At 40.5% G+C, this 17,542-nt stretch overlaps 1 protein-coding gene across 4 annotated transcripts in view; it reads left to right on the forward strand.

Moving 5' to 3' along the window:
- Nucleotides 1-16,961, forward strand: part of MTOR (mechanistic target of rapamycin kinase) — a 64,553-nt gene extending 47,592 nt beyond the window's left edge. For 3 of the 4 annotated variants that reach the window (XM_032131526.1, XM_032131529.1, XM_032131528.1), the window contains 22 exons: nt 2,355-2,470; nt 3,752-3,869; nt 4,637-4,843; nt 5,351-5,451; nt 5,781-5,877; nt 6,488-6,586; nt 7,181-7,303; nt 7,928-8,110; nt 8,700-8,834; nt 9,121-9,295; nt 9,520-9,655; nt 10,330-10,477; nt 11,157-11,279; nt 11,689-11,771; nt 12,731-12,803; nt 13,297-13,371; nt 13,857-13,992; nt 14,300-14,365; nt 14,508-14,588; nt 14,875-14,955; nt 15,389-15,494; nt 15,978-16,961. In XM_032131526.1, the coding sequence (XP_031987417.1) occupies nt 2,355-2,470; nt 3,752-3,869; nt 4,637-4,843; nt 5,351-5,451; nt 5,781-5,877; nt 6,488-6,586; nt 7,181-7,303; nt 7,928-8,110; nt 8,700-8,834; nt 9,121-9,295; nt 9,520-9,655; nt 10,330-10,477; nt 11,157-11,279; nt 11,689-11,771; nt 12,731-12,803; nt 13,297-13,371; nt 13,857-13,992; nt 14,300-14,365; nt 14,508-14,588; nt 14,875-14,955; nt 15,389-15,494; nt 15,978-15,993 (2,478 nt within the window). In that variant the 3' untranslated portion in view covers nt 15,994-16,961. The remainder of the gene's footprint in view (nt 1-2,354; nt 2,471-3,751; nt 3,870-4,636; nt 4,844-5,350; nt 5,452-5,780; nt 5,878-6,487; nt 6,587-7,180; nt 7,304-7,927; nt 8,111-8,699; nt 8,835-9,120; nt 9,296-9,519; nt 9,656-10,329; nt 10,478-11,156; nt 11,280-11,688; nt 11,772-12,730; nt 12,804-13,296; nt 13,372-13,856; nt 13,993-14,299; nt 14,366-14,507; nt 14,589-14,874; nt 14,956-15,388; nt 15,495-15,977) is intronic. The other variant, XM_032131527.1, reaches the window with a different exon arrangement.
- The last annotated feature ends 581 nt before the right edge of the window (nt 16,962-17,542 follow it).

Consider the following 17,542-nt stretch of genomic DNA (forward strand, 5'->3'; position numbering starts at 1 on the left):
TCATTTGGTATTCTAAGTAATAAGCTGCTGATGTAGGCTGGTATGGTGGGAAATGACCATTTTTTCTAGCTGAGCAGTTCAAGGTTCCTCTGTTGGTCTAAAATGCTTTCAGACTGCCATCTTGGCACTTGCCAAATCCAGCAGGAAAAAAGATGGCGTCTAGAAGGAAACCAACCACACAGCACTTGCAGAGCTCCACGACAGTCTTTTCTCAAACAACAGATAAAAATGGATAAGTAAACCCTATTACATTTCTTCTAACAAGGACCTTTGCCAGCAGCTGTGTTCTAAGCCATATCCCATAAAAAGGCTGCATAAAAACTTAGGAATTCAGTTGTTCTGGAAGACTTACTGCTTTCAGTCTTAAGTGCTCCATGTGTCAGTTTTTGATACTGTTTGGCAATATATTTTCTCTATTTTTAATGGATGTCTAGCATCACTATTTATAAGATTGTTATCCCCCCCCCCCCCCCCTCCCTTCTATCTAGGTTACCAGCTGTGGAATACACCACGTTAATGTTAAGAGTATGAGCCTTTCTTTTTTTTTCACCCTGGGCTAATACCCTTTTTCCTCACCACGGAGTTGTGCACGCTGACATTTGAAAGGGATAGATGAGGCATTTGAGCTCAGGTGGTTCGTATCTCTAACATAGCTCATTCCTATAGATTCGCAGAAGTAAATTAGGCTTCTAACAGCATATTCTGCAGTTCCTAACCTGAAAGTACCTTGCAGATTGCAGGAGCTTTAGTCTTAGTTCTTTCCAGTGAAGTGTGCATACTTTTTTCTTAAATCTTTAATTTTGGGTTTTCCTACCCCAGAATTCTTTCCAAGGAATTTTAAAAATATTTTTTCCCTCAGAATTTGGTAGTGCAAGTTGCTTTAGCACTACTGCCCTATGTATTCTGGCAAAGGAGCAATGCACATTTGTACTTCTTCAATAACCTTAGGAGAAATCTAGACTTCAATTTGTTGAAGCAACTCAAACGTTAATTGTTTCTGTGACCCAGCCCACTGTGGGTCTGGGGCAGCATGATGCCAATCAATCCCAGCCCATCCCCTGGATCGAGTTTCCTGAAGAGGCAGACTCAGAGGGTGGGTCGATGGGCGGCTCAGAAGCCTAAGCCACACCCCCCAGGCGGTGCCCGGGTACAAGCCACCTCCCCTGGTCTGGGAAAATTCTCGGTTACTCGGTTGTTCATTGGTTCTTTGTTATAACTCCCGCCTCTCGGTTTCCCTCAGTGGTTCTTGTTAAATTGTATCCTCCCCCTGGCTTGTAACTCATTGGTTGTTTTCCCCTTTCACTGCGGGTTTTCAAGCTCTCGATAAAACTGAGGACAAGCCTCGGGAGAGCATCCCATCGCCTTCCATCCCTTCCGAGCTTGTTCAGGTTGCGAAACTTCTAACAATAAGCCTGTTAGGCGTCAGACCAGAACAGCCTCTCTCTTCCTTTGTCTCCGAGCTAACGTGAGCCGATATCATCGGCTTCTGCCGTGTCTCCCTCTGCAAAGATGCCAGCTAGCTAGCTCAGTCAGCAGCACTTTTTCTGATGCCGAAGTCGCTTCAGCGACACACAGAACGCAGCTGGACCCTCTCTGACCTGGGGCACACCAGAGCTCGTGCCACGAGCACAAGTACTGCGTTAGTTAACATCCCATGGTGTGTACTTCAAGCCTAGCCAAAGCCGGAAGGTTAGGAGGAAAGATCAGGAAGCTGCAGGTTTTCCTTCAGGCATTATTTTCTCGAATTGTCTTTTTTTTATTGTCTGGCCATAGCATATTATAGGTAGGCTTCTCTGGATTTGTGATCCTGTCTGTTTGGTATTGTCCTGGTCAGATACAGTTTCTAACCTATAAACATTCGATTGTTGGAATTGCCAGACTTAGTTCGTGCTCAGCTGCAAACGAGATACCTCTGTATCTGTACTAGAATCTCACACTGCGTGGGCAGTAACAGAACATTTTCTGCTGTTGAAGTTTTCTCCCTGTACGTGTGACCTTGTTGCTTTGGCAGAGTTGAGTTCTTGCACATCAGAGCATGGTGTTAACTTCTGTTATGGTCAGTCATACCTTTGACTATCTGTCTGTATGACAATGAAGGTGTGCCTGGTGTCGGAAGGATGCAATTATTTGTTCCTCAGTTTAGCCATTTCAGAGACGACAATCTCTAACCTCTTCATTTATTTGGACATATTCAAAGTGTAAAGTGACTTTAGAGGGATGTCAATGGCTGAAAAGCTTTGGAAGAAAACCATAGATTTTTATTTCAGTGAAAACTCATTTCCTCATTGTCTTTCTCCCTTGAGAAGTTGTATTTAAGCCCTGTGGTCCTCACTGCCTCCATTATCCCTTTGCAGATCGACGCGTTCCAGCACATGCAGCATTTTGTGCAGACCATGCAGCAGCAGGCCCAGCATGCCATCGCCACCGAGGACCAGCAGCACAAGCAGGAGCTCCATAAGCTCATGGCACGGTCAGCACGGGGTCCTGGGGCACCCTTTAGCTCTAGACTGAAACCGAAGGCTTTCCTGAGGTGCAGGGTCCCTGCAGGTGACACATTTCAGACAAAGCTCATGCTTTGATTAAAAAAACAGGGGATTTCTCATTTAGCTGCTTTGGTATTACGTTCTTATCTACCATGTAATGTTCAGTAGATGTTACTGGCACACATCAGCCTAAACAAGCTTGTATTTGTTGCTGGTGGCTAGTTGTATTTTTCCAGCACTGTGGCTCACTGGCAGAAGGCAGAGCACTCAGCATGGCTGTTTCTTTGCTTTTCAGGAGATGCAGTCACTAGGAAAGAAACACTTCCCACACACCTGGCACATCTGTATTAGGTACACAGGCTGCCAAGCAGAACAGCAGTGCTTTGGGCAGTAGGTGCTCAGCATGTGATGGTCTCTTATAATATTGTTGCATTAAAAACCCTTTCTCCATTTTTCTCTGTGGATCTGTAGGTGCCAGATCTGTTTTTTTCTGTTTAAATTAAAATTTGCATAGTGCTTTCTATTGAAGGTTTGCTTTTTTTGAAGGGAGGCATGCACTCAATTTGCTTTTATTGGGATGGGAACTTGGTAACACCATTGTCTTATTTTTTCAGAGACTATCATGGAAAACAAATTAGTGATGATTTGCATACAATCTTTGTCTTGCACAACGCTTTCTGGAAAACTCAAAGTACAGAAAAGACAGCCATGTAACTGTGGCATTTAAAGTCTGCTGAGGGAGCAAAGTATTAAGTTTTGCACAAACCTTGACAACCCCACCCTGCTGCAGTAAAAATACGTTGTTTTTCCTTTCCTCTAGGAGGCAATGACTTAATGGGGTTCTGGCTGGGGGAAGAACAGTTCCTCTGTGTTTCCATTGTCTGTCTGTCAGTGTTCTCCCCAAAAGGCTCATTCATATGGTGCTCAGTGCAGCTCATCACCACGTGTGTATGCATTTTATCAGCAGAGACTGATGAAGTCTTTCAGTGTTGCTGTTACATCTTCTTACATTTATTTTATAACTCTTACAGATGAGGAAAAAAGTTTGATCCCCACCTTTCCTCTTAAATTAAAGCTTCAACTAGTTAGTTCCACACTACAAGCAAGATGGAGATATTTTGAACCTTGCATCCAGCCTGCAGGAGAAGCTTCCTGACTGGATTCACCACATGGAATGTCTTTTAGATCCAGATAACAAGTTTGCCTTTTAGTCCAGAGGTTTTGTTTTCATTTTAGGTTTTGAATCAATAATCCCTTTGCTTAACCAGGTGTTTCCTGAAATTGGGTGAGTGGCAGCTGAACCTGCAAGGCATCAACGAGAGCACCATCCCCAAAGTCTTGCAATACTACAGTGCTGCAACGGAGCATGATCGCAACTGGTACAAGGTCATTACAGAAAAGTTGCCAGATAAATTTGATCAAATCCCATACTACAGGAAAGGAATATGTTAATTGGAAGATCTCCTATAACTGTCTGCCTTGTTACTGCCAGTAGGATTAAAAAAAAACAAAACAGAACCAAAAAACAGAGAAAGTGGCCCGAGGCAACCATGAGATTCTTGTTTAGAATTTTATCTGGTTGGTAAAACTAGGCCACAGTTCAGTTTCTGTTCTTGCTTTTGAGACTCTCTCCTGTCAGTTAGCAATGAAGGAGAAAGAAAATGGAGAAATTTAACTTGTTCTCAGTCAGTAAACTTGAACAAGGAAAGTAGCCCTGTTAATTCTCCAAAGAGCCCTTGATTTCAGGGTTGTGATATTTCAATTAATATTTGGTGCCAGATTTTCTCTGGGGCAGCCATCTCCTGCATTTTTTCCCATTACACATCCCCAAGTCCTAACATACTAATTTTCATTTTAGCCTTTGAAAAATTAAGGTATATGCAAACATAATTTAATTTTTGGTACCAAGCTCATTTGCTTTAATATTCAACAGGGAGTTCCTGGCCAAGAACTCAACATGATGTTATTTAAGATAATAAGACAGTTCAAATTACAAGCAATTAGAGAAATCAAAGCATTGTGTTGTCGGCAGGGTATTACTTACTGCTGTTGTTTGCAAACACAGAAAGGTTGGATTGTATCTAACAGTTAGAAAGTGCATGTTGCAGAAAGGAGTCATCTTCCTTCTGACTTCTGTTCTCTCCTGTTGGCAGGCCTGGCATGCCTGGGCAGTGATGAACTTTGAAGCAGTGCTTCACTATAAACATCAAAACCAAGCCAGAGATGAGAAGAAGAAACTCCGTCACGCGAGCGGAGCCAGTGTCACCAGTGCTAACGCTGAGGGCAGCAACAGTGAGAGCGATGCAGAGAGCACTGAGAACAGCCCCATCCCATCCCCAGTGCAGAAAAAAGTCACTGAGGTAACCTCCTTCCTCCCTCTTCATGTTGAGAGATTGGTACTTACTGCTTAAACACAGGAAAATTTTATGGGCTAAATTAATGCAAATGATTATTAGCTGTGGCCTAAAGCAGAGGCTGAGGTGGCTGTCATAGGTGATACAGTGCATTAACAAGTACTGCTACTTAAGCCCTTCACAGAAGACTGTGAGGAATCTCTTTCATTTACCAGTTATAGTAAGGTGGTTGTTTTTAGGCTGCTTTGCTGTCCATAGCTTTGCAAACAAACTGAAGTATAAAACCATTTCACAGCGTTTACCCTGCCAGGCTGAAAGACCTTTGTGTAGTCAAGCAAAACATTAAATCCTAGGAGCAACATGTCCTAATGAAGAGTATGAGCAGACGTCAGCTACAATGGGGATTACATCTATATTTCCACATATTTCTTCCTCTTTCCCCTTCTTGAGTTTAGGATTCATGTGGGCTGATGTGCTTGCATAGAACTAATGCAGCAATTTTCATTCCAAAAGGATTTATCCAAGACCCTCTTGATGTACACAGTCCCTGCTGTCCAGGGTTTCTTTCGATCCATCTCTCTGTCTCGAGGAAACAACCTACAAGACACTCTAAGGTACATAATAAAGCACATAGTAAATGAAATCCAGCTGACAAGAGCACATGGTTGCAGATTAGGTAGAACACATTTTTGCTATTTTTTGTTACGGTTGAGTTAAGTGAATGCTTCAGTCCAGGCTAATTTTTGTTAGATAGATTATCCCTGCTCTCTGAGGGTTCTGGGAAGAGAAGTTGCTTGTAAATGAGTTTTGGTTGGGGTTTTTTTTGTTGTTTGTTTGGGGTTTTTTTGGTGGGTTGGTTTTTTTTGGTTGGTTGGTGGTTTTTGCTTTGTTTTGGTTGTGTGTTCATTTGTTTGTTCCTAACAAAAGTATTTCTCTTTTTTAGAGTCCTTACTCTGTGGTTTGACTATGGTCACTGGCCTGATGTGAATGAGGCTTTGGTAGAAGGAGTCAAGGCGATCCAAATAGACACTTGGCTGCAGGTAAATAACACAAAGAGAAATCCCAGTTCTGGGGCTAGTTTGGGGATTTGCTGCATGATATCCTTGATGATCCTTAGCTAAATGATCCTCTGTAGGTGAGTGCTGAGAGCAGTGTGCAGTACAGTCTGTTACTGGTTTAATAAGCATCTTGAACACAAAAATGAGAAATGTTTCTGTATTGATATGCAGATTAGTACATATTAATGAGAATGAAAATTCTTAAAGATGATGCGGATTTAGTGATGATCAAGTATAAAATACCACTGTCCTGCTCTGATGTAGTTCACAATCTGTTTCAGGATTGCCTTGTAGAATGACTCTTGTAATTAAATTATAAATACTTTATTTCCTATTTAAGCATTATACTTCAAGATGCAGCTTTCCATAGTAGGATCCTGTAACAGTTTTGCACAGAACACTTGTGATCTCACTGAGCTGTTGCACATTTCTGTTTGGAACCTTGTGTTACCCTCTGACCAACTCAAAAATGAGTGGCGGGCTTCCCTGTCCCCTTTAAAGGCTGTGAGGTCTCCAGGAGAGGGCAGAACATCTGGTGCAGTGAACACATGAGATGACAGGGGTGTTTATTTTCCTTATCCTTACTACTAAGGTTATCCCTCAGCTCATTGCCAGAATTGACACCCCTCGACCACTGGTAGGACGTCTCATTCATCAGCTGCTCACAGACATTGGTCGGTACCATCCCCAGGTAAGCATTAGCTTAGAGGAGGAATTTTCACAGGTGTCAGTTAAGGCCTTTCCTGTGTTCCATTTCACCACATCCAGATGCCTGCACAGGAAGTCAGAGCAAGTGATGACAGTGAGGCTGAGAACAATTTCTGTTGCTGCTGCTGCTTTCACCTCAGCACTGTTCATATAAAAATGGAAAGAGGTGAATGAGCCATGCAGCCTGGGAAGAACTCTTTGTCTAATGTAATTTAATGTCTACTGGGTAGTGCAAATCACCTTAAATGTCTTTAAGTAACTACTAAGAACCTACCTCACAGGTTTTATCTAAATTTCTTTCCACAGTGTGGAATATCACAAAATCCTAAAACCTGTTTTGTTCTTCTAGTTTGAAAGAGGCTCTCAATTTCATTCTGCTACTCAGTGGATTAAAGTCTTGAAAGCCTTTTGGATCAGAAGACTTCCAGTAGCAAATTCCTATCATCACTTTCCAGAAGCAAGCTTGCTTCCTCCTGTTTGTCCCTAAGGCTGCTGTTTATTGATGTTTTGCTAATTATTAAATTTATGTAGCTCTTCTGTGGGGTTCTAAAGTATTACTGATTGTTGTCCCTTGCAGGCTTTGATCTATCCTTTGACTGTGGCTTCTAAATCTACGACCACTGCTCGGCACAATGCTGCAAATAAGATCTTGAAAAACATGTGTGAGCACAGCAACACTCTGGTGCAGCAGGCAATGATGGTGAGTGCTCAATATAGCATTAAGTGTGTTATGTTGGATGGATGGATGTCAGTTATAATAACACAAAATGACTATTCATTGTTGATTCTGTTCAAGTACAATTAATTTGGGGTATTTGCAACTGGTAGAAGTTACAGTATTAGTGTAATTTCCAGAGAATGCTTTATTTTAAAATAATTCTCACACTGAGAATTACTGAGTTTTCGTATTTCCTTATGAATAAATTTAGAGAAGAAATACATGAAAAGTGTTTGTTCCATAAAGAGGTGTTCCTGCTTAATGGAAAATAGAAACAAAACTTACTGAGCATAGCATGGAAAGAGTAATTTAATTAATTTGATAAAGATTTTTATGAATAAATGAAAAATAGTGCTTTCAGGCCAAGCTACACAAGCATATAGAAAATTTCAAAGGTAACAAATAAGGTGAGAAAAGCCTGGTCTGCAAGAAGCTTCTTGCAGAAAAAAATGTGCCATCACTGTGGTAGTTCTTGTGGCTCCCTCTGGCTGCCGGGAACAAATATCTCATAACATTAGAGAAGAAAGGAGTTTTGCATTTTTAAGTCAGGATGCAGTCCCAGGGATTTCTTTAGGCGTTTAATCTTTTTTTTCTCTCCTAAAACAGGTGAGTGAAGAGCTAATCCGTGTGGCCATCCTATGGCACGAGATGTGGCATGAAGGGTTGGAAGAAGCATCTCGTCTCTATTTTGGAGAAAGAAATGTAAAGGGAATGTTTGAGGTGCTGGAACCACTTCATGCAATGATGGAGCGTGGGCCTCAGACTTTAAAGGAGACATCCTTCAATCAGGTATCAGCAAACAGCCAAGAGGCTGTTCTTCAGGACAGCCACCTGCCCCAGCTGTGTTACAAGAACCTTTGCCATTTAACACAAAAAGTGAATCCCTTGGGATTCATTATGTTAGTTGCAGAGTTCATTATTGACATTTATCTTCACATCGGTGTCACTTTTGGTGAGTATAAGGGGCCATGGTGGTCCAGATTGCCCTGGAGTCTTGTATTGGCAGGGTGCCTGATAGGGACTGGAAAACAATGACTGCTCTGCAGTTAATTATTCTGCTTTGCTCACAGTAAGCACTAGCACAGATAACAGAGAATTAACTGAGCTTGTGAGCCTACTGTTAAAGGGTGATTCTAAGCATTTAGTTGCCTCCTATAATGAAGTCTACTTGCGAGCAATGTTGTTTGATAAATTCAATGCAGATCTTGGATCCAGGAATTTCTGGATATTTAATTCTGATCTGCTATAAAAATGTGATATCAAGTATTTGTAGTGCAATTTGAAAAGAGACTCTGATGCTCTTTGTAGGTGTTAAGTGGTCTCCACCTGTTACACTACAGTCTGTTAAAATTCTTTCTTCTGTTGTTTTCCTCCCTAGGCCTATGGCAGAGATCTTATGGAAGCTCAAGAATGGTGCAGGAAGTACATGAAATCAGGAAATGTCAAAGACCTAACTCAGGCTTGGGATCTCTATTATCATGTGTTCAGACGTATCTCAAAGCAGCTGCCTCAGGTGAGGGGGGAGATTCAGTTCTTCTGTGGGTCTTACAGTGCAAGTTGTCAATACCAACCTTCGGTTTATGTTTTCTGGTTATTCAGAACATACTAATTCAGTATTCTGGAGATAACTGCATAGGGTTTGCTGCAAATTTGGTGTTCGTGCAGCACTTCCTGTAAGTACCTGAAGTATTGGTTACTGCCTCAACTGTTTTAGGTCCCTTGACAGCATGAACTCTTCAGGTGCTTCTTTGAGATTGAACTGAAATTCTAAGGGGGTGTATTTCTTTTGGTTTTGGTAGCTCACTTCTTTGGAACTACAGTATGTGTCACCAAAACTCTTAATGTGCCGGGATCTGGAATTGGCAGTGCCAGGAACATATGATCCCAACCAGCCCATCATACGGATTCAGTCCATCGCACCCTCACTGCAAGTCATCACCTCCAAGCAGCGGCCCAGGAAGTTGACATTAATGGGTAAGAGAGAGCAGTTTTCACTTAGCTATGCCAGTATTTAAACAGTTGTTGCTCTCAGGTCAAACTACATATTTACCTGGTAAAACCTCTCCAACCTTTCCTTTCAGATGAGGTTTTTCTTAGTCAGTCTGACTGCCACACTTTCCAGTTTTTGGGTGCATGTGTATTTACTCTTGTCTGTTTGTTCAATGAGAGTAAACTTTTGTGCACTAATTCTTTTGCAGGAAGCAATGGGCATGAGTTTGTATTCCTTCTGAAAGGTCATGAAGACCTTCGCCAAGATGAAAGAGTGATGCAGCTTTTTGGGTTGGTCAACACTCTGCTAGCAAATGACCCAACTTCTCTTCGTAAAAACCTCAGGTGTGTGCTCTGGGTAATCACTGAAAGTGTTTGTGCATATGTGACTCCTTATGTGGGTGCAGCTTCACAAGTAAACCTTGGCAGAAGCAGTTGGTTTGTGAAGAAATGGCAAATCTTGGAACTAAGTTAATTAAAAAGAAAAACAGCATTCATAGAATTCAAACACGGAGGAAATGTATCTGAGGGGATTGTTTGTTTCATTTAATTGAAGTCCTATCTTGTAAATTGTTACGGTCTTTGAAGCAACGCCTATTTCAAGACACCTTGAGCACTGCCTTAGGAGCCTGAGAATGGGTTTTTGCTGAGGATTTTTTATTATAGTCACTAAATAGCTTGGCGAAGAGTCACTGAGTGCAATTCTGCAGAGCGTCTATCAAGCAAGAACACATCAAATATCATGTGCAAATAACAGATCATCGTAGGTGACTAACATGCACCTTCTGAAAGCAGCCTTTCAGTGAAAACCACATAAACTTTGAGCTTGTCTGTAGATTATCTGGCAACAATCTGTGCAAATGGATGTTTGAACTCTGTTTGAAAAGACAAGCAGAGCAACTATTGACAAGACAATTTGGACCAGAATCAGATTTAACAGTAGTTGTTTTAAGCATCTCAAAATCTAGTAATTCACAATAAACAACAATTCGAGCTGTGATTCTCCATTTCTCCTATAGCATCCAGAGATATGCTGTTATTCCACTGTCAACAAATTCAGGTTTAATTGGCTGGGTGCCCCACTGTGACACGCTGCACGCACTGATCCGAGACTACAGAGAGAAGAAAAAGATCCTGCTCAACATTGAGCATCGCATCATGCTGAGGGTAAGAGGCAAAGCTGGCAGAGGTTTTGGTACATTCTTTTAGGACACCAGTGTCTTAATGAAGGAAAATGGTGCAAGGCTTCTTCCTCTGTCTCTTTTCTGATTGTTAAAATAAATAAAAAATATTAGATAAGAGTTATAGCTTGCCATATGTTTATTTGTTTTTCCTTTCCAGTTGTAGCAGTGACCACGAGTTGTTGCCATCTGGTGACTGATATGTGTTTGGAATTTTGCATGATTGATGTGCCTCGTACAAGGCGCCATGCTGCTGGCATTGCAAACATTGTGTCTAAGCAGCAGGGCCAAAATTAGACAGATGGGAGAAACTGAACACGACTAGAAAATTTGGAATTCCATGCCAAAAAGGAAAGTGTTTTCCAGCCCGGAAGACTTAGTTGGATAATGGTTCTTGAAAAATACTTACCTTTGCAGTTTTCTGGTTAAATAGGGCTGTGGGCTACTGACTTTGTGGATACTAAATCATTTGCTATCCCATTTAAAAAGAATTCTTCACTGTTGTATGATCATCTCACTGTGTTCAAAACATACTAGTCAGTCTACAAATAATTTAAGTATAAACTTGATATGAAATTAATTATGATTGTTGTGTTTCTCACAGTACAACCAGAGGCTACTGGAGGTGGCTTTTTAATTTGCTGAATGTCACTTCTGAATTACAGATGGCTCCAGACTATGACCACCTGACTCTGATGCAGAAAGTAGAAGTATTTGAACATGCTGTCAATAACACGGCTGGGGATGACCTTGCCAAGCTGCTGTGGTTGAAAAGTCCAAGCTCGGAGGTGAGTTCAACACAAGTACTGGCAAACATTAGTGTGTGTAATTATCTTCTCTGCAGAATGAGTGAGAGATGGAGTTTATTCATCCTAAACCCCAGCCAAATCACTGCAGAACACATATCCACACATGTGTCCCCACACGAGGGGCCTTACAAGGCTCAGAACACAGGTGAAGTGCAAAGCACAAGACTGGAGCTGTCAGTCTCCATATACTCTGCAGGGGAGAGAAAAGCAGAAGCCCCAGAATATATTCTCTTAATGACTTGGACATCTAATTCAAGGGCACTACTGAACCTAAGCATATCACAGTTCTGCTTTGTGCAAAATGCAAATGGTTAATGTATAAATTAAAATATAAACTGAAACATGCAACGTGCCTGCCTGGCTTTTTCTATTTTGTCTCCACTCGTAGGTATGGTTTGACAGAAGAACAAATTACACCCGTTCACTGGCTGTGATGTCAATGGTTGGGTACATTTTGGGCCTTGGGGACAGGTACGTAAAGCTATAAAGGTTTCTTTTATTTAAAAGCACAGACTGTGAAGGTCTATCAGTTCATTCCTTGGATCTGATCTTGTGATAACATCTTCCATTGTGGTTACTGCTGTGTTGTCGTGATACCATCTTTCAGGTCCTAATTGTGCTGCTGTTATTCTCAGCACTGCAGGTATGAGATGCAGTTTGTGTATCTTGAGTACAAATAAGGCTTTCTTTCTTTTTGAAATGAATACAGATGGAACTACATCAACGACCACAAGTTCTAATTTTGCCCTTTTACAGACTCCATCCATTTTATTAACAATATAACTTCCAAAATACTTTTGAAGACAATGTATATTAGATTTAAAATTTGTAATGCAAAAACAGCTGAACCCTTAAATGTTTTAGTAACAAGAGCTCTTATTTCTGAACTTAAAAGTCTCTAACATGAAATTATAAATCTTTGAAAATGGAATTAAAACAAAATTGGAAGATGTAAGCATGAATACAGCACTGTAGTTTTGCTTTTGGCTAGTCTGGATTGATTTTCTTCTCTGTTGGTGGTAAAACAATTTGTGCTACTTCAAGTGTAGCATAATGCATTACATTTTTCTATACTGAAAAAAATGAAAAAGCATAAAACAAGCAGAAATATTTATCCTAACTGAAAAACATTCATAAGCATTTGTATCCAAGAAATATACTGATGGTTCTGGTCCAGGAGGTTATTTATATTCCAAGGTGAGAAGATCTCTAATTCCTGAGAGGTAATTACAAAAGTAATGTGACAGATGTACTGTCAGGAAGGTCCTGTTCATCCTGAGACTGAAGAACTTGAACAAGCAAGCTATCACTGGCTGTCTTGTTCATGAAGATAAATATCTTTCCAGACTGGAGCTGCTGTGATTTACTTTGGGTTTTTGTAATGGTCTTGTCACCCATGGTCTGTTTTTTCTCCTACTCCTTCACTAAAGACACCCTTCCAATCTGATGTTAGACAGACTGAGTGGAAAGATCCTGCATATCGACTTTGGGGACTGTTTTGAGGTAAGTCTTTGTATTTCGACATGACATTTTTGGTAATATTTCACATTTTCCAGTGGAACAGAAATTAATCTATAAGCCAGGACAAACTGACCTTGGAGTCTGATCCTGGGCAAACCCTTTGGCTCTCTTTTTAGCTTCCCTTTACCTACAGGCAAGATGAAAATAATAGACACTTCATCTCAGAGGCATGTCTTGGTGATTAGCTGACTACTGGAACAAGCAAGCAGTGCTAACATCACTTCCATGAAATTTCTTGGAGCTATTTAAGCTGCTGATAGGCAATCTGTGTTGCTGGGCACATGCTTGAGTTTTCCCTTTCTTAGCAAGTTAATCATCTGGCTTCTCCCAGTAATTTGTGAAAAATGAGGAACAAAGTTGTGACTTTATTTCCTATTTGGAATAAAATCTTCAGGACTGTAGCAAAAAGATCCCAGTACTTAATAAAGAGTAGGTTACCTATTAATTTACTTATTCTCCATCATCATGTGTTTAGGTTGCAATGACAAGAGAAAAGTTTCCTGAGAAGATTCCATTTAGATTAACAAGGATGCTGACAAATGCTATGGAGGTAAGCATCCCCTCTTTGATTTGGAGGGGACTGTTCCTAGGAAAAATGGCAACCATTTCTCAGTTTTTCCTGTATTTTTTGTTGTGGCTAAACTTCACCACTCCTTAAGAACCAGAGGGGTTAATATTTCAGTTTAATTTTCTGTGAGTTAAAATATCTCTGGTGATATTTGCAATACATTACAGTGGAAAGCAACCTTTTAGTTAGAAAATAAACTAGAAATTCCTCCTATTTCTTAGGCCTTCCTTAGTTTCCCCATTTCAAATAGCTGTTTATATCAGGCAGACACAGTCAGTTGCATGGTACTTCACAAAGATCATCTTCATGGAGAAAAGAGCTTCTTAGTTTGTAATTAACGTCTGTCTTGTTCTCTTAACAAAGCATAGTGAACTCCAGTTCAAAACCACTTCCTGCTCCCTGAGTGTTGCGGTTGGAGTTGCAGAGTGAACAAAGCAGTGGTTGATTCACTTCTTTTTCTTCCAAAGGTGACAGGCCTTGATGGGAATTACAGAATCACCTGTCACACGGTGATGGAAGTGCTGCGTGAACACAAGGACAGTGTCATGGCTGTGCTGGAAGCCTTTGTGTATGATCCCTTATTGAATTGGAGATTGATGGACAGTAAGTGATTCTGATAAAATAGTGACAGCAAGAGAGTATTTATACAAGAAATCCAGAAGCCTGAAATCCATTGTGTTTTCTAACAATCTGATCAAGCTGTTAGTTTGCATGTGGTATTTCTGTGTGCACACGATTTTAGGGATTTTAATATGAAATTACAGCAGTGATCAGGAGATTGAAATTATTTTCAGGTGACATCAGATCTGGAGAAGGAGAAAGGCAGCCAAATCTGTATTGTTTGGGGACAAATTTGCTCTGAAACACTGAAACTCCAGTTCATGCTTTCCAATTCCTTGTTTTCTTGCAGCAAATACAAAGGGCAATAAGCGCTCGCGAACAAGAACAGACTCCTACTCAGCCAGTCAGTCAGTAGGTGAGTAGAAAAGATGGTAGACGTCACAAATACGCTTTTCAAATGAGCTGATTAACAGTCTTGCTAATGTTTCCAGAAGAATATTTCAGCTGCTTTTCAGCTTCACATTGATGCTTCTGTGTTTTTGTGGTTTTTTCAATAGAAATGTTGGACAGTGTGGAATTGGGTGAGACAGCCCATAAAAAAACTGGGACCACAGTGCCTGAATCCATCCATTCCTTCAGTAAGTTTCATTGTTGTTTCTATATTGATCCAGAAACTTAGATCAGAAAATTTCATCATGATCCAAATGCAATTATATGAGATGGGACAGATAGAGTCTCTTGTCAGCATAAATGAGGAATATAATTACCTGAGTTCTCAACTCCAACAAAAACGGTTGTATCTATAGAAAATGCATCTGGGTTTGCTCTCAAAATGGTATTTGGAAAGGGCACATCTAACCGCAGAATAAATGCTTTTGTTGTTCAGATGAAGTCCTAATTCTGTGTCCTATCTCTGTCTTTTAGTAGGAGATGGTCTGGTGAAGCCAGAAGCTCTAAATAAGAAGGCAATTCAGATCATCAACAGGGTTCGAGATAAGCTCACTGGTGAGCATGTAGTTATGTTTATATAAAAGAAACATAAAATCTGGTGGATCAGCACTATCCTTAGTGTTTGTATTTTGTGTTAATCCTTGAATTTAACATATTCTGATTAAGTGGACGAGGCCATTTTCCTGGTTTTATCCAAAACCTAAGTACTGTGCCTGCATTTAGATACAAATAAGTGTGATTTGAAAAGTACAGAGGTGTTTGTAATGACAAAGACTTAATATATTGCATGTCTTAGCTTGTTAGTGGAAGTTGAATTTCTGCTGTCCTTCATAGTTCGCTTCATAGTTCGCAGCATTTAGTTGCAAACTTTTACACTTTTAAATGTTATAAGAAACTACTCCTGATCTGCCAGATAATGTACTTGAAGGGATTAGGACCAGGATTTGTGATTCCTTTCATGGTTTTTTTTCATCCTTTAATTTCCAAGGTCGAGACTTCTCTCATGATGAAACTCTTGATGTACCCACACAAGTAGAACTGCTCATTAAACAAGCAACTTCTCATGAGAACCTGTGCCAGTGCTACATTGGATGGTGAGTTTGTCACTCAGCTAACCTGGCAAAACTGTTCTGGAATAGTCTGAGCAAGGAACTACTAAAGAGAACCTCACTTGTGTAGTTAGTTATTTATAGGAGCCTTACCACATACTGCATCTGCTCTGGTAGATTTTGGAAGCCCATGGCAATGCCATAGACAGTCCTCTAGGAAAGTTGCTGTTATAAGTAGTGACAGGGATTTTACATTTTAAGTGTTTGAAATAAGGAATGTGATGGTCAGTTACACTGAAGAACCAAACAAAGATGATTCAGTGTCATTTTGAGAGTTAGATAACTTAGAACTATGCTTAAGGAAGTAGATCTCTTTCCTGCTAATGTTTAAAAATGACAAAGATCACCTGGCAACTTTTCCTGTGCTAAAATGGTGCCTAGTCTGTATGGAATCTCACTCCTTCTCAGTGTTGCCTTTGTGAAACTACATGCAAGTCAACATTAATACAATATCTTTCTTTTCTTTAGGTGTCCTTTCTGGTAACAGAAGATTCCAGAGTATGCACAGCCTTTAATTCTGGAGGCTTTTTCACTCCAAACTTGCTCTTCTACAAACAGAAACTGAACGTTGGACTGAAATACAGCCTTTGTCAAATATTTTTAAATGTAAATGAAGAGAGTTATTGTATATTAAAAGTTGGTGTAAGCCAATGTATAGCTGCTGTTGGAAAAACAAGCTGTCTGAAACACAACACTTGATTTGGGTTTCCAGGACAGTGAAGACTGATTGTACCACAGATGTCTATGGTTCTACTTGGTCTTTGGGGAACTGGAGATCCATTGAAAATAACTATACGGGTTTTCACTTACTTTGCAATGTAACTAAATAACTTGCAGATTAATTATTGCCCTGGTCATTCCTGTTGATGTGGGTGCAGTAAGCTCAATGCGCTTGTGCAGGAGGCTTCATTTAGGTTTGGGGGGAGCTGCATAACTGGAAAGAAAGAGAAGTAGAATTTTACCATTGTTTCCTCCTGTACTTTGTTTTCAAACTTGATTCTTGCCTCAAAATTGGAAATTGTCTGTCTGCTCATTACACTAGTTCAGGATTTGCGTTTCTGACTAGATCAGGGTTTTGACCACGTCCAAGATTTGAAAACCTTGAGCTGAGCAAAGTCAGGTTGCCTCTGTGCCACCGATCACTCTGCAAACTGGATGTAGGGTACAAATAAATACCACTTGGGAGCTTCCTGCAGTGTCTGGGTTAAAAAGCAGTGTTGGGAAATAACTAGGGAAGGTTAGGGTTTGGCACAGGAGGCAGATGGGGGGTAGAACTGGTTGTAACTTGAAACAGAAAATAATGGTTATTAAACATGAGGTTGAAGATAAAGTTATGATTTATGAATGAAAAATGTTAAAAACAATGCACAAAATACAACAGAGTAGCCATGTTTAGATGCCATGTTGTATTTGAATATTTTTGTGCTAATAAATTACATCAAAATGTGAACAGTTTGGCTGTGTTCCTGTTTATTCCTAAGTCTTTATTAGGCAGGGACAGGGAAGCAGATTACAATTTTTTTTTTTTTTTTATTTTTTTTTTTTTTGAGTTTCCTGTTGCTATTGACTTGTCTTTTTGATCAGTTCAGGTTGTTGGCTTTATTTCCCTTCTGGTAAGAGCTGAATGAAGTCTGTCAGTTGTATAAAAAGACTGTGACCATACAACCCCTAAATTTTTGTTCCTAGTAGATGTGATGTCATCTCTGTGATAAGAACATCAGCTTCTTTGGGCTCAGGGTCACAGCCACAGTTCCAGGCACAGCATGGAGTGTCAAACAGGGTTCCCTGGGCTTCCCCAGCTGCTTGTGCAAGCGCTGCACTCCAAAACTGGGAAATAGGGAGGTGGCAGTCACAAATTTGCGTATTTGCCCTAGCCCTTCTCTAGGCACTGGTGTGGCCATCAAGGAGACTGGGCACCACAATATAAGGAAGATTATTAAGCTGCTAGAGAGTGTCCAAAGGAGGAACATGAAGATGCTGAAGAGCCTGGAGGGGAAGAGGAGCCGCCGAGGGCACTTTGGTCTGTTCAGCCT

Source organism: Corvus moneduloides, chromosome 22, assembly GCF_009650955.1.
Source record: "Corvus moneduloides isolate bCorMon1 chromosome 22, bCorMon1.pri, whole genome shotgun sequence".
Taxonomy (NCBI): Eukaryota; Metazoa; Chordata; class Aves; order Passeriformes; family Corvidae; genus Corvus; species Corvus moneduloides.